At 40.4% G+C, this 15,073-nt stretch overlaps 1 protein-coding gene across 1 annotated transcript in view; it reads left to right on the forward strand.

The window, feature by feature from the left end:
- The window catches only part of LOC146080772 (dynein axonemal heavy chain 5-like), a 357,582-nt gene that overhangs the window by 17,994 nt on the left and 324,515 nt on the right, over positions 1 to 15,073 (forward strand). The window contains exons 3-9 of the mRNA XM_083188420.1: positions 4,375 to 4,475; positions 5,527 to 5,715; positions 5,840 to 5,914; positions 5,998 to 6,099; positions 7,379 to 7,450; positions 9,276 to 9,377; positions 12,888 to 13,074. Coding sequence (XP_083044546.1) covers positions 4,375 to 4,475; positions 5,527 to 5,715; positions 5,840 to 5,914; positions 5,998 to 6,099; positions 7,379 to 7,450; positions 9,276 to 9,377; positions 12,888 to 13,074 — 828 coding nt within the window. The remainder of the gene's footprint in view (positions 1 to 4,374; positions 4,476 to 5,526; positions 5,716 to 5,839; positions 5,915 to 5,997; positions 6,100 to 7,378; positions 7,451 to 9,275; positions 9,378 to 12,887; positions 13,075 to 15,073) is intronic.

Genomic DNA, 15,073 nt, shown 5'->3' on the forward strand with positions numbered 1-15,073 from the left:
ACAGTACCATGCGGCTCAGCTGTTCGTCTGGTTCGGCTTCTCGGTTTGTTTTTTGGAGCCAGAAGACGATACAGGACCAGAAGACCAGAACATCAGGACCAGGGCTACCTACGGGATGAAGATAGGTAAGTATCAGTATGTAAGGGCTTTGGATGTATTAAAGTTTTATTTTAAGTGTGTGTCAGTGTGTTTTATTTTACTATTTTTAATACTGTGGAACTACAAGTGCCAGCGGGCCCTTTAATGCCCCGCAGGCTGGGACTTGTGGTTCTCCAAGTCCCAGCTTGCGGGGGAGGCTTGCTGGGACTCATAGTTCCCCAGTATTAGACAATAGTTTATTCTTTTTTTCACACTGCCATCAGCCCGGTGACCACCGCTCGAGGGTCATCGGGGACAGCACCAGGCTTCAGCCTGGTCAGGTAAGTCCTAGAGGGGAAACCCCTTCATTGGGGGGGTCCCCACTCCCCCAGGGCCCCTTGCCAGGCTGACCGGTCAGAGGGTTAATGTTTTGGCCGCGGGACCTTATATCATAAGTGTCCCCCGGCTGTGACATTACCCTGCTGGCTGGTTTGGCCTGGGGCTGGTTCTTAAAATACGGGGGACCCCTAGTCATTTTGTCCCCCGTATTTTGGGAACCAGCCCCGGACCTGGAGCCTGGGGCTGGTTGTTAAAAATCGGGGAACCCCTATTTGTCGGGTTCCCTGATTTTTAATTACCGGCCCCGGCTCTGTCAGCCTGGTGCTGGTTACAGCTGTGGGGGGGACCCCACGCTGTTTTTTTTTTTTATTTATTTAATTTTCTATTTTTTTTACACTCTGCAGCCTGCACGGATCTGACTGATCCGTGCAGACTGCCTCTACTAATTCGTATTAGCGGCCGTATATCGGCCAGCTATAATGAATGGTTACACCATCGGAGGGTTACAAAGCAGTCGTATCTGACTGCTTTGTACATTCCCCTCCGAAACACGACTTTGCATACGACTGAAACAGTCTTATGCAGTCGTAGGGGAAATACTAATACGAAAAACGAGGTTTTTCATATTAGTAAATTTCCCCCAAAGTGTCAGGTTTTTATCACCGGCCAATCAGCTCCTAACTGTGAGGTTTGGTTTGAAAAATGACAGGTAGGAGCTGATTGGTAGGTGATAAAAACCAGACCCTTTATCACTTCACCAAGCTTAATAAAGCTGCCCCTCTGTTTTTTTTTTATGGAATATCTAATGTAAACATCAGTTATTAACTGCCAGTATTATTTAAAATGAACCGTTTTTCAAATATTAAAATTATATAATTGATGATTTGAATTGCTGAATTGAAAAACAGAATGCTGCTGCTGTAGCCTAAGGTGTGTTGACAAGCTAATGGAAAGGAAGTAGCAGTCATTTTCTCACCAGGGATCTCAGAGATGACTTTTTAATATAAAATATGAGATTGATTATAGATATTTATTACTGAACTATATAAATATCTGTGGTTACTATGGCAACAAATCATGTTCACAAATCTCCCCATAAACTGAATGGATTGTTGCTGGCCTAGCCAAAAGAGAATAATTAGCTGAAATACTAACCTGCGTGTACAGTGATTGAAACCATGTATCATGCACAGTTGTGGTTTGACAACAGACGCTGAATCTTCAAAATGCATTAAGGAATTAAATTACAATAAGTTTCCAGCTGGAACATTCTCAGTGATATAAAAGTTATGTTTGAGATACACCCCCCCAAGTCACAATGTTTTCTCTGACCCTGAATTAAAAAATTGAGTGGAAAAAAAGTGACTGCTCACACCATAGGGGTCAATCCAGTTATGTACGAGAACATCACTGCAGTATAGATGGGATACGTTCATTAAGTCAGTCGACATGAATTGGGTCCACCACTGAAGATCAACATATCTTAGGACGACACATGAAAATTTTTGCCATGGCTAAGGTCGACAGGGCTGGAAGGTCGACACAAGTATTAGTTGAAAGTCAAAAAGTCGTCATTAATTTTTCAAGACCCAATGACCCATAACCATTTAGACTATAGTTCTGTGTACAAAATTGTGTAAATTTGGGATGAGTTTGTGCTATGATTGGTGAGAGATGTAGTGTCGTACCCTAAAACCCTCAAATGGATGGCCCCTTAGATGGAACACGCTAGCTGCTGCCATATAGTGAATGCATACTGTATCTATAAGCACTGTATTGCAATGTTATTAAGGGGCTGTTATGTTAAGGAGTAAATTAATTAGGTATGGTTACCAATATAAAGGGGCATGAGGGGGTTCTGACCATCAGTGACATGCATGGGTTTAATGGGATGGAAACAAGTTGACAGATTACTTATAGAAAATAACTGTGCAAACTATGATAATTATTCTGGAATTACTATATTCTCCCCCCTCCCTTTTTTTTTACCCCCCCCATTCTCTCCATTTTTTGTTTCATGTCAGAGAGGATACAATGCAATAGTGTATACTTGACCAGCTGTCCTGGTGGCCCAATCGGGTGCTGGTGCCATATCGTAGGTGTTCAGCAATACGTGTATATTAAGGGGCTTTAGTGGCATATTAAGGGGCATGAGGGCTCTGGTATTAGTGGCATATTAAGAAGCATTACCGCTAGGGTTGCTATATTGCTATTTTTTAAAACCCAGGACACACTGGGGATATGATCAAATCCAGGGGTATGGTCCCACCCCTTCCCCCAAAACAGGAGTAATCTCTATTGGATGTATGGTGCATGTGGGTCCCTTGACCCACAGCACATCCTGCTCCCATATAATTATACATACACCTCTGGAGTCTTGGTGATTTGAGCATACACAATAGAGATGTCCCTCCCAGGAACAATATGTGGGCACCATGATACTAAAGACCTGCAAATGGTCAGTCATTATTTTTTATTTTGTAACTTGGGGGTGGAGTAGGAGGCAATGGTCAGAAAACGGTGGTGGTGGTGGTGGTGGTGGTGAAATAAAGGCACCATTGATATGATGGGGAGGTGGACGACCAATAATTCTGTGCCTAAGGGCAGCCTGACTCCTATATTCATCCCTGTTGGCGTGTGTTGGGCAAAATTGGGATGTGGTATGCATTGTTCTGGAAAATACTGGCGGAGAACAGTATGTTGAATATGAACTATATTTTAGGCACAGCACATTATAGGTATGATGTGATGCATTGTGAAGGTATGCATCAATTACTACCACACAAGAAAAGAAAGTATAGTAGGGTGCACTGGCCGTCCTTTCTGATATTAGATAAAATATAACCTTTAATGAATTTTTGCAGATAAAAAGGTAAAAGTTTTTTTTTTAAATATAGAACGACAGATGTGATAAAGATAAGATTAGAATAAGTGTTGTTTAAAATAATGTCGAACCACTGTCTAATTAAAACCTCTATTTGCAGGGATATGATGTCCCTGTGTGTTTTTATATATTGCTGTCAGAGAAATCAATACATTTATGATGTGCACCACTCTTCTCCGTGTGTCTCTGATGTTTTATATTCTTTTGTAGTCAGTACAATTTTTACTCAGGCACAGAGATAGTGTATGTCACTCTGTTATTATTATGTTACCAATGTATCTTTAAGGAGTTTACAAATGTATCGGTTTTTTTTGTGGAGTTGTACAATATCACATTCGCATACACACCATACAATCTTTTGATTGGTTATACAATTTCTTGCAGATATTGTTAATTAATTTAACATAGAGCTCTGCAGTATGTAGCTTTTGGGTGTTTATAATGAATTTCCACAAAAATGGGTGTAGCACTTTATACAAGTCCCCCCTGGGGAATTAGCGGCTTTTATTTATTTACTCCGGTTTCTGTTAGTTGCAGCTCACAGGCTTCACAGCATACAGTCTCAGCCACCTTGGGTGCTTAGTGACTGCGACTGGGAGTTGGATATGCCCAGTCCTTCTGTCGCAGGTACCAAGGCTGGCTATGATTATCTCCTCTTGACTGCGAAGGTTGGCAGTGTCACGGAGAGTCTGTGAGCCGGCTTTTCAGCACTGCTATAGCGCCGCTCACACTCTCCCTCTGCCCGTCCTGCACAGATTATCAAGTAACAGTTGGGACTTGTGACACACTAATTTGTTTTAAGATATTTTTCCTTCAATACATGGTTCTATCATACACTATACACACAATTTAATAGAGTGACAGTGGCCCTATGAGCTGATGGCCGTTTCACCTAAAAAGGCTTTCTCAAGGCATGCCCCATATTTTAAAAATATGGGGCCCACAAATATCTACTAAATACTAGTACCAGTTTATTTAACAAGTTATTACTTTAAAGGTCACACAATAAATGAAAAGTTAATCCGATTTTCTGATGACAGTTATTTAGCTTTTTGATAAATGTGGTTTGGCAGATACAGAAGCCAAAGGCCAGAGACGACGAGGTGCAGTAAAAAGACCAAGCTTAGTACCAGGATCAGCCAATACTGTGTCCTCTCCCACTTCCCAAATTCCGGTGAGTAGTCTTTTACACACACATATATATACAGTGTGTGTGTGTGTGTGTGTGTGTATGTGTATGTGTGTATATATATATATATATATATATATATATATATATATATATATATATATATATATATAAATGTTGTGTCCCTAATAATGCGCTTAAAGGAAAGCAGCACCCCTATAACACCTTTCTGTTAACAAAGGTACAGTAAAGAAAATACAAACACAGAATAGAGGTGTGCTGTATCACCAATACTAACTACTTAAAAGGTGACTCTTAAATTCAATAAATCAGTAAATAGGTAATAACATTTATTAGAAGTTTTCCAAAAAGTGTAATTCTATCAACATTTTCTGAGATGTCACATTCAAGAACAATCCGCAGCCCAGGGCTGCGGATTGTTCTTGGATGTGACATCTCAGAAAATGACGATGGAATTACACTTTTTGGAAAACTTCTAATAAATGTTAATACCTATTTTTACCACTGCCCCACTACAGTGAAATCCCACCTTGCAAATGAATGTGCTCCCTGTGCAAATGGATGTATACGGCTACACATCCTCTTGCAGCCAAGCGAATGTCCGAAACCCATCGTAACAGGCTCACTATCGACTGATTTTTACACCTGCCACAAGTCATCGCAGGCACTACATAGCCAGACACTTGCTTGGTAGTGCGATGGAAAAAGACACACAGGTGTGCCTAATACGCTCAGGCACACCTAGCGATTTCCTGGACACTTCCAGTGTGTTTTCTGGCACGTCTGCATTTATCTTAGGCATCTGCTGTTTAGTGGAAGTGTTAGTTCTTGTCAATCACCTTGTGATGGCGTGCGTATAGAAATAGTTGCAGGATGGCCTCGCGCATGCTTTATGAGAAGCATGCGCAGTGTTTCAATAATCAGCCTCTGTGCGATTTTGCAGGCGTGCTATCGAGTCTGAATTAGGCCCAGTTCACAACCCTTGTACTCAAGTTACAACATTATATGTATAACTTATTACAAAAATGTTTCCTATGAAAGTGCACAAACCTTGTTGTTGTTTTCCATTTTACAGCCAGTAGGAAAAAAGAATAATGTGCTTTCTAATGAAGCTAGAAAGGAAATGGCCAAACTAGCTAAAGTTACAAAGGATGAGAGGAGAGCTCAGCTGGACGCAAGGCACAAATATTTGATATCTAAACTGGCGGATGGCCTAGGGATCAGTGATACTGAAGTGGAGGACTTTCTTATCTCTGATGACAAAGTAAGCTAATACATTACTGCCATCTGGTGGTGAATAGGTTGCAATGAATGAGTTTGGATAAGATTAAATTATTCTTATTGATAAATAAAATGTACATTTTATAATATTGTTACTCTCTTTATAGTTCAGCCTCATAGCAGATTTCTTTGCTGCAAATGGAACAAAAAAATTAATCTTTTTTTACCAAGAAGTTGTTCAGGTAAGCACAAAATTATTTTATCATTTTTTTTCTTTATCTGGTTATTACTTCATCAGTCTTATGTGTCTGTTTTTGTTTTCTAGCCCGGTAAGGCAAATATTCCAATGTGGGTAGAAGGAGCGAATCTAAATACCTCAAATACTAATCTGCAAAAGAAACTTTTCATCACATTGGGTTCCACAGAGGTACGTCTCCTCCGTCATCAGCCTCTCTGTGGTTTACCCATCATGCTGCAGCCCTTGTTTTTTTTTTTTTATACAATGCTGTAATGCTATTTTGAGTTTTCTAGAAGTGCATGATTTTCAGCATCTAGATGGAGATTTGATATACTAAGTGTATTTTATACGTACATGGTCAATGCTATTTTCCCTGGGTTGTTTACAGCAGACTCAAATGGTAGGGTTGGATTGGATGGCAGTATGTTTTAGTATTATAACTACTTATCCAGTTCTAATTTCTCCAAAAATGTCTTCAGGCTTTACATTTTTAACTGGTATCCAGGAGAATGCAAGATATCCATGCAGTTGTGCCTCCACAATGTCCATTCTGGGGAGCAAGCCTGGGCTCTGGTACTCACATTTGGACATGGCCTCTTGTACCTAAAGATCTCCTGTTAGACCTGTGCATGGGGCTAGCAGTCTCTCACTATTTGTTTACTCTCATTCTCACCCGCTCACATCTACCTTAACATTAACATTCCTGCACTATTCTGTGTCCCGCATGTCTGCTGCCTCTGACTTTTTTCGTCGCCAATCTTTCCATTGCTGCAGCAAGACTCTCTCTTTAGTGGTCCCCCATCCCTCTAATCTTTCTTCTTTCCTTCACGATCTACAAATCCGGCAACCACACGTCTCCGCCTTACAGTGCTCTATACTCCCTCTGCTCCCTATGTTCCTAATCTGATCTGCACCTCTCCTCATCACTGATTGATGCCTCCTACTCTCAACCCCTATCTGGAGAGTCCTTTGTTGAATAAACTGCCACTTAAAATCAGACTCTCCCACAACCTTCCAAAGTTTCTAATGCTCTCTGAAAAGTTTTTTTTTTGAGCTGGGTCCAATTTTCTCCTTTGTCTTCCCCATCTGTCCCAGCTTTTACAGTTTCTCCTTTTTGTTATTTCTAAGCACTATTACCCCATTATTTGGATGGGTTGATTTTATAAAGTAGATCCATACCAATAAATGTAAGTATGATGTTATCTGCCCATTTTATAAATTACTTGACGGTACTCCCATCTGCTACCAGATTCTGACAACTCCTCAACAGTGAGCAGGCTCCAAAAGTAGTTAAATTATTGCTGATAGCTTCATTTATCAGGAAAATTGTTAGTTATGATATTGTTGCGGTTGAATAAAGTAAAGGGTATGTATTAATAGTATTGACTACACATAAATCATAACAAACAAATTGTCAGGAAATAACTTGTTATTGGATTGTAAGTGATTTTTTTTTATTTATTCCTAGGGCCTAACAGGGACATGTCTTTTCTTCTTGCGCACAACTGATAAACCAATTACTACAGCCAACATTATTCAAGTGAGTTGTATAGTGCAAGGAGAGTTGCCTATTGGTCATCTCCAAGTCACTGTTTGCAAATTGTAATTCGTTACCAATGAATATTATTTACTTCCATTCACCAATCAATATAGTTGAATAAAAATATGCCTTATATGAGTCTCCAATTTGTACATTTAATTTATTTAAAGTCGAGCCCAGGGCTTACATTTCATGGAAACCCTTAGCTGGTAAACTGACCACAATGACATTTGAGCACCAGAGGATAATGGAAGGTGACTTTGGCTCCTACTATAATTGGGAGAGAGCTATATTTATCCATACAGACCTCAGTTATGAATTCCAAACCCCTGGTGCTCACAGATTACCAATTCAGAGACTAATTGTAAGTACCAATATCATGGTGAGTTAACCAAACCGTGAGGATCAGATATTCCATGTTAAAGACTTGGTTGGGTAAGGGGGCGTGCATGATACTAATTTTACCCTATTACATTCTTACTAAAGAGAGGCCAGGAGATAATTAAAGCGCTGCGGAATATGTTTGGGCTATATAAGAAACTGTTAATAATAATAATAATAATAATAAATACAAATAAATGCTATATGAACTGAAAATGAATTAAATCTGGCCCATTCAGACCCATGGTATAAGAGCAAAAGCTGCCAAAACCGGTTACAGTGGCTTCACATGCCAGCTTGCATGTAAATGAAACAGGTCCCATTAACACGCAAGTTTTGAAAACCAAACCTTGCAAAGAGCATTGAAAGCTTGTTCTCAAAGTCTTCCTGCAACATAGTCTACTTAACTACCTACCAAGTGCTAATACATGAACATTGGATTGGACAAACTTACTATCCAGTAGTACTCCTGGGATATATAGATTCTCTTTATTCAATTTCCAGCTGTTCCTGACTTCACCTATTCTCAGAGGATTAGTTGCTGCCACCACCTTGCTCCTGAACTGGCACCTGGAACCCTTCACTCCTTGCTACAGTACATGTGTTCACACTGCTGCAACACCTCCTGAATTGACCACTTACTATGGTGCCAGTTCTTCATTTGCTAGAGGGCTAGTACAGAGACACTGGGATTAAACTCAGGATGGTTAGAAAGCAAATATTTTTTAGCGCATCGGCTGGATACAGGCAAATGCAGGGATCTCTATAGAGGATAATGGGAATACACCACATACAGGGTCTGAAAATATTCTCCTGTTACTTTCTGAGCACACATAGCCCCATTTTATGCAGTTTCTAAACATCCATGTTAGCAGCAGGAAGAACAGCCCCTGTCTCTTTAAACCAATTAAGATTACTTACCAAGTTTACTGGATTTTTTTAGATATATTCTTATGTGATAATTCGCATCAAGAAATAAACCATACATTCCACAATTGTGTTTGAACTCCTTTTACAGCACTTTGTGAATTGCATTCCTCCTTGAATATAGAGAAAAGTGGATATACCCTCTATGTGCAAGATTAAAATACCATGCTTATCCAAATGATCTATTATAAATTCATCTACATTTTAAGCGTTATCTAGAAAACTCCAGAACAGATGGTATTCAAATGCTTATCTGTGTGACAGAGTAGTGCCCCTATGACAGGATACTATGCCCGGGTGATACAGAATATATATTAGCACTGTTCATATTTTGCAGAACAGAAACTACATACACAATTTGTATTATGCACATAATGCTGGTATTTCACCTTGTCAGCACCAGAGCATGAAAGCGTAATGCTTTCTGCTCTGTAATAGCTGTATTCTCTATGTGGCTTGTTTCCTGGTATGACCATCTCTCTCTCTCTCTCTCTCTCTCTCTCTATTTTTACTGTAGGAAGTGAATTTCAGCATGTTTGAATGTACAAATGGCAACATTCTCCAAGGCCTGGAGATCTTATTGGCTCAGGTTCTGGTGCCTGCACTAAAATGTCAAGAGGTATGTTATCACAGTAACAAGTGTTAATTTTGCTTGGTCTTTTATTACTTTTGATGCATTCTTGTTCATAAGAAGTCTCATACTGCAATACAGTATTGAAGCTTTATCCCACATTTTTCTTTTTTTTTTTCCTGCATTTTTCTGTGACCTACTGTAACTGATGCAGAAATTAATCAACCGTTCAAGAAAAAATACATTAAATAACTGTTGGCCTGATTCAGAGAACATCTGAATCATGGCCATGTGTACCAGCAATGCTATTTATTGTGTTACATGGGTGGGCTTATATCTTGGGTTGCAAAAGCACCTAAAACATTGCAATGCAGCCTGCATTTTGCCACAAAACACAGTGCCACTTTTAGTTGTTTTTTTGTAAACTGGGGATATAATGTATAGTGTTCTAGTGACCAGTCAAATCATTTGTCTTCCAACAGCTATAAAATGCTCCACTCATAATACTTGTTTTGAATTTACTAATGTCTTATCAAGAGTTCAAATACCGACAAGTAGTAGGAGAGAGAGTTGTCTTGAGTCCAGAATGAAGTAATTGCAGTAATGTGATTGAGCATTGTATATGATCCAGGTAGAGAAGGAGTTAGCAGTATCATTGGGATTGAGCCATATGATAAGCTTGGCCTGAACATAGTTTGTGCATGCTGGTTGCCCCATCAGCTAACTGGAGAGCAGGAGGCTCAAACTAGGGAGATTATCAGTGGTGATGAATCTTGGATCTAGATTTCCAACCCCTTCAGTACATTCCACAAGTGCTGGAAGCCGTTTTCAGATGCGGTTCAAGAACTTGCTCTCATGGTGCCCTTCTCCATCATCCCCAAAATTCCAGTAAAGTGGTTGATCTCACCCTTTTACTTGACACACAGACTGTCAACAAGTTCACTACATCACAAACAAAAATCTCAAACACCTTATCAATTCATTGCTCGGGTCAGAGCAATAGCAGAGATGTAAGCTCATCTTAGTTGCCCAGAGGCAAGTTGGAGTTTGTTGCCCCACCCCAACTATCTTGTGTGCCAACATTCACCTGGAGACTAGAGCCTCCAGTGCCTCTGGGAGTTACGGCCCTGAGCAATAGTATATTAATAGGAACGTTTGTGGACTGAGCAATTTGTGCTTAATGAGAGGGATAATGTTACAGGATCTGCAGCCTATATATAAGTATATAATGGGGGACATTCAGATCCTGTAGCAACTGCTAGAGGGTGTGCAATGTAGATTATTGCACGCACAGAGAGTGCCTGATTAAGGGTTCCAGCTACTCTAGGCTAATTACAGAAGTGTCCCCCTTCCCCACCACCAACTTTTGCAGCTAAAAATCTGTAACGGGCTCGGGCCTCTTACTTACTTACTGCCCTACCAGTACTGGCAATGGCAGCGGTGGCAACAATTACAGCCTTGGTGGCGGAGCCAGCCGCGGCTCTCATATGATCTCCTCTTCACAGGGTTCCTGCCTCAATGATGCCATCAATGCCAACAGGCACCACTGCTCACAAGACCTTGCTTGGTCCCCAACTCCAGCACCACTGGGAAGCACGTCCATCCCTGCGCAATCTATTGTGCCAGTGCTGCACCTCCACCCCTCAGTTACCAGCGCCCCAGGCTGCAGCCTAATCAGCCTATTGGTTAATCAGGCCCTGCACTCAGAACAAGCTCTTCAGTGATGTCTGCAGACTGTCACTGAATGACTGCTGCCATTTGTGGGGTGGATAGGGGTTGGCAATGGCCTTTGTTTTCCAAAATGGAGGCATTATGCTGTCATTTAGGGGTCGGAAAGAGTCCAGGAATCTCAGTTGTTGGACTCTGCGACGGCCAGATTCGGCAAGCGACAAGGCACAGTAATCAGATGCTGTGTCCTAGGATGCAGGTGGGATCAGTACTCCAACAGGAGGCAGCTGCTTGTAATAGAGGATTCCCGCTGCATTCCCATATAGTGCTATCACTGCTACTTTTAAGGAATGATTGTAACTTCAACCATATGTGAATTCTGAATGTCTCTGAAGTAAAATGGAGTAGAGCGATGGTAGCATTAAAAGACCATTTGACTGGGAAAATATTAATTGTTTAATGAGAGATTTGTTTTTTAACCTTCACATATGTTTATGTCAAATTTTGAAGAACATTATAATTAAATATTCAATGTGTAGCACTCACAGAACTAAGTATTTTCTAACTGAAAAAAAAACACAAAAAAACGTGCACGGCGGGTCAGGGTGTACCCCTCAGGAACATTTATAATTTATTGATAATTGTAAAGATACACATAGGGCCTGACCACACATAAAGGCATATGCGGTCCAAACTGCAGCTTCCCAATAATCAGGAAACTGCACATGCTCTGTACAGGTCCAGCAGTGGCATCTCAAAAACTCCATAGTCTTTGCCTGGTTGACAGGCAGATGCATTAATTGTAAAGGAAGGCGCCAGGGTCAACCGGTGTTCAGGAAAGGTGGAGCGCGTTGTCAGACTTATTCTGGTTTGCAGTTGTTGTTTCTGTTATCGCAAATTCAGGCAGGTGGTGGTATGTACCTCCTCCTGCATATGTGTTGCTAGGGATCACATAGAGCAGTTTAGCATGTACAATCCTAAATTAGGGTTACAATGCAAATGTTCATGTAGTTAAGTAGGTTTTTTTATTTTTTTTGCAACTTCCAATCTTCAAATGAGCTTCATAAGCAAAATAGATAAAAAAAAAATGCATTGAAATAAAAAAGTACCACTCTGTAATACAGATAATTATTACAATAAACTAATACAACCAACAAATAATTTTACGTGACTTCTATGTAAGTAGATTGTCAAGATTTTGTATAAGGAATAGCTCTATAGAGCAGAGCAAAAGCTTTTGGAGGAACAGACAAATATCTTGCCTGCTATTCCCCTTTAACAGAACTGCATGTCTCCAGAGAAAAGGTGTTTTGCTGTTACTATACTGTGTTCTTTGGAAGTGAAGCCAAATATGTCTATTTTTACTTGGTTTGAATTTAACATTTTATTTGCTATGAGCTGTAACAGTTATGATGCATGAAAATGGTATCCAGCTATAAGCTGGTACCTCTAGGGGGCACTGCTTACCAAAAAACATTGTGATATCACTTATTAAAACAAGAATTGTGACTTATTTATTATTTATAAAAAGCATCATTTTTATAAATAATAAATGATATCACAATTCTTGGTATATCAATGTTTTTTGGCTAAGCGGCGCCACCTATAGGTACCAGCTTATAGCTGATACCATTTTCTTGTCTTTTGTTATTAGAGGTAAGCAATTCCTCTGATAGGAGGCTGCACCTTAGCTAAAAGTAAAACCATCCACCACCAGAACCATACCAGCGCTTTTGTGTGACCCCAGGGCCACAGAGTTATTGTTTTTAGTTATGATACATATTTCCATTTTAACATCGTAGACAATAGTTTTGTTGCAGGACGGATAGGCAAGTAACCCACATTGAGATTTGCAATGATTGTTAATCTGATATCCAATTCTATTTTCAGAATTGGGGGGCTGTGAAGGACGGCCTACAGAATTCACAAATACAGGAGTTTTTAGATTCTTTGGATAAATTTGTTGCAACTTTGTCATCTGCAAAAAACAATCTGGATGGAAAAATTGAGCTTAAAAAAGTGGACAGCGGTTCTTTCCTTGACAACTTACAAAGTCCTTCAGACTTTATAGCCGCAGGTGAGTAAATGTGTTTTATTTGTAGCTTTTTTTTATTTGCTGAAATAAAAAAAGTCATAAAGAGTATCATGACCAACTTTTGTCTTGCAAATAATAAACCGCACCTATAGCTATAAAGTTACATATTAGGCTTAACCCAGACAGCTTTAGTTGTGCCACCACTATCATAGCTACAGTACTAAATATACTCAGCGAAAACAGTATAGTAGCCAGCCATAAAATAAGTGTTCCAAAACATGTCAACTACAAATATATCTACAGTAAATATCCATATCACTCTTTTGTTAAATATATATCCATTATTGATTTTTGTTGGGTAGACTAAATTGTAAGTGAAACCCACAAGCATCATTAAGTGGGTTGGCACTTGGTTGTAGCCACGAGTCACAGTGCTGTTTTTTACAGTAGAGAAGGATCTTCTTTTTGATCCTAACATGATTTCCTTACTACATTTAGCTGGTTTAAATCTCCCCCCACAGGTGGGTCTACCGACCCACCTGTGGGGGAGGGTAAAGATATGCAGATGATGACAGGCAGAGATTAAGGAACATAGGCAGAGGATCACGGGGAATGGCAGTGGTTGGCCTGCAGAATGGTCAGATGACTTGAAGGGGCATCACTCACAAGGTCACCCCCAAGTCCCCAACATGCAGCTCATACATGGCAGAAGTGCCCACGGGTGATTACTGACAGTCTGGACTAAGACAATCCCAGATAAGTAATAGCCATTGACTGGTGCCTGCGTTACAGATAATCAATTATACTGGTCCAATCAGCATGGCTGCCAACAGAAATCTTGGGATTCAAACATCAATACTTTTGTGGCGCTTTTTCGCTCCCATGCAGGTACAGGTCAGTCAGCCTCATATCAGCCTGTGTCTCTCAGACTAAATCCCCCTAAGTCTCTCCAGCCTCATTCTTGCTTGTGTCTCATCATCTTCAGCCATCAGCTCGTCTCTCCTGTGTCTCTCAACCCCCTTCCCAGCTTCATCCCCACTATGTCTTTCTCAGCTTTACTCCCCCACCCCCATATCTCTCAGGCTTTCTCCCTCCATATCTCTCAACCTCATTTCTACTGTGTCTCTCAAACTCTAACCCCCCATGCCACTCAGCCTCAATCTCCCCCTGTGTCTTTCAGACTTATCCCCTCTTTGTGTCTCAGCATCTTTCCCCTCCATGTCTCTCAGGCCCATCATTCTGTGTCTCCAGCACTTTATATGTTGAGCAGTATCCCCTTTTTGTATCACTGCATCTCTTGTGTTCCTCTATCACTTACCTCCGAGTCTTTATGGCTCCACTGCAAAACAGCTACATAATGAGCTAATTAAGGTCCAGAAGGATCTTGAGGGTAATTAAGGCCAGACATCTACTCCCTCTGAATCCCCTTGTGTACGGCTAGCGATCAGAAAAAGTAGCAGGCTTTCATTTTAGGACAGCCTCATGCATGCGTTCTGTGACCTGTACGCATGCTCAGTCTATCAATAATCTGCCGCTGCAAAAATTCACAGCTGTTTGAATGGGTGCCGCAATACAGGACACATGGGCTAATTCAGCATGGAAATCTAACTAAAGAATTTGCAATCCAGTGGATTATCGAACACCTATGCATGCTATGGCCTTTATGGCATGGTCTCTGACATCAGCGATGACCACTTCCAGTCTGATTCTTTAGATTTGTGGAAGCCTTAGATTGGCGCAGATGGAAAAGACTCTTCAATGTTTAGATTTTTGCCAATAGATCTGCGAATGGTTTTGCAATGAGTGTTTATTCTTTCTTTCTGGGCGATTACTTTTTGATCACAGGTAATTGCTTTTTCTCTAATTAGCAATCCATGCTAAAGGGGTTTCAGTAAGGATCTCTAAAGCAAAATCTTTTTCTAATGGGCAAAATCATGATGCATTGCAGGTGGGGCAAATGTAACATGTGCAGAGAGCTTTAGATTTGGGAAAGGTGTGTTGAAATTGAAATATAAATTGCAGGGTATTTACAGTATTTACA

This window comes from Crinia signifera, chromosome 5 (genome assembly GCF_055691185.1).
Source record: "Crinia signifera chromosome 5, ASM5569118v1, whole genome shotgun sequence".
Classification (NCBI taxonomy): Eukaryota; Metazoa; Chordata; class Amphibia; order Anura; family Myobatrachidae; genus Crinia; species Crinia signifera.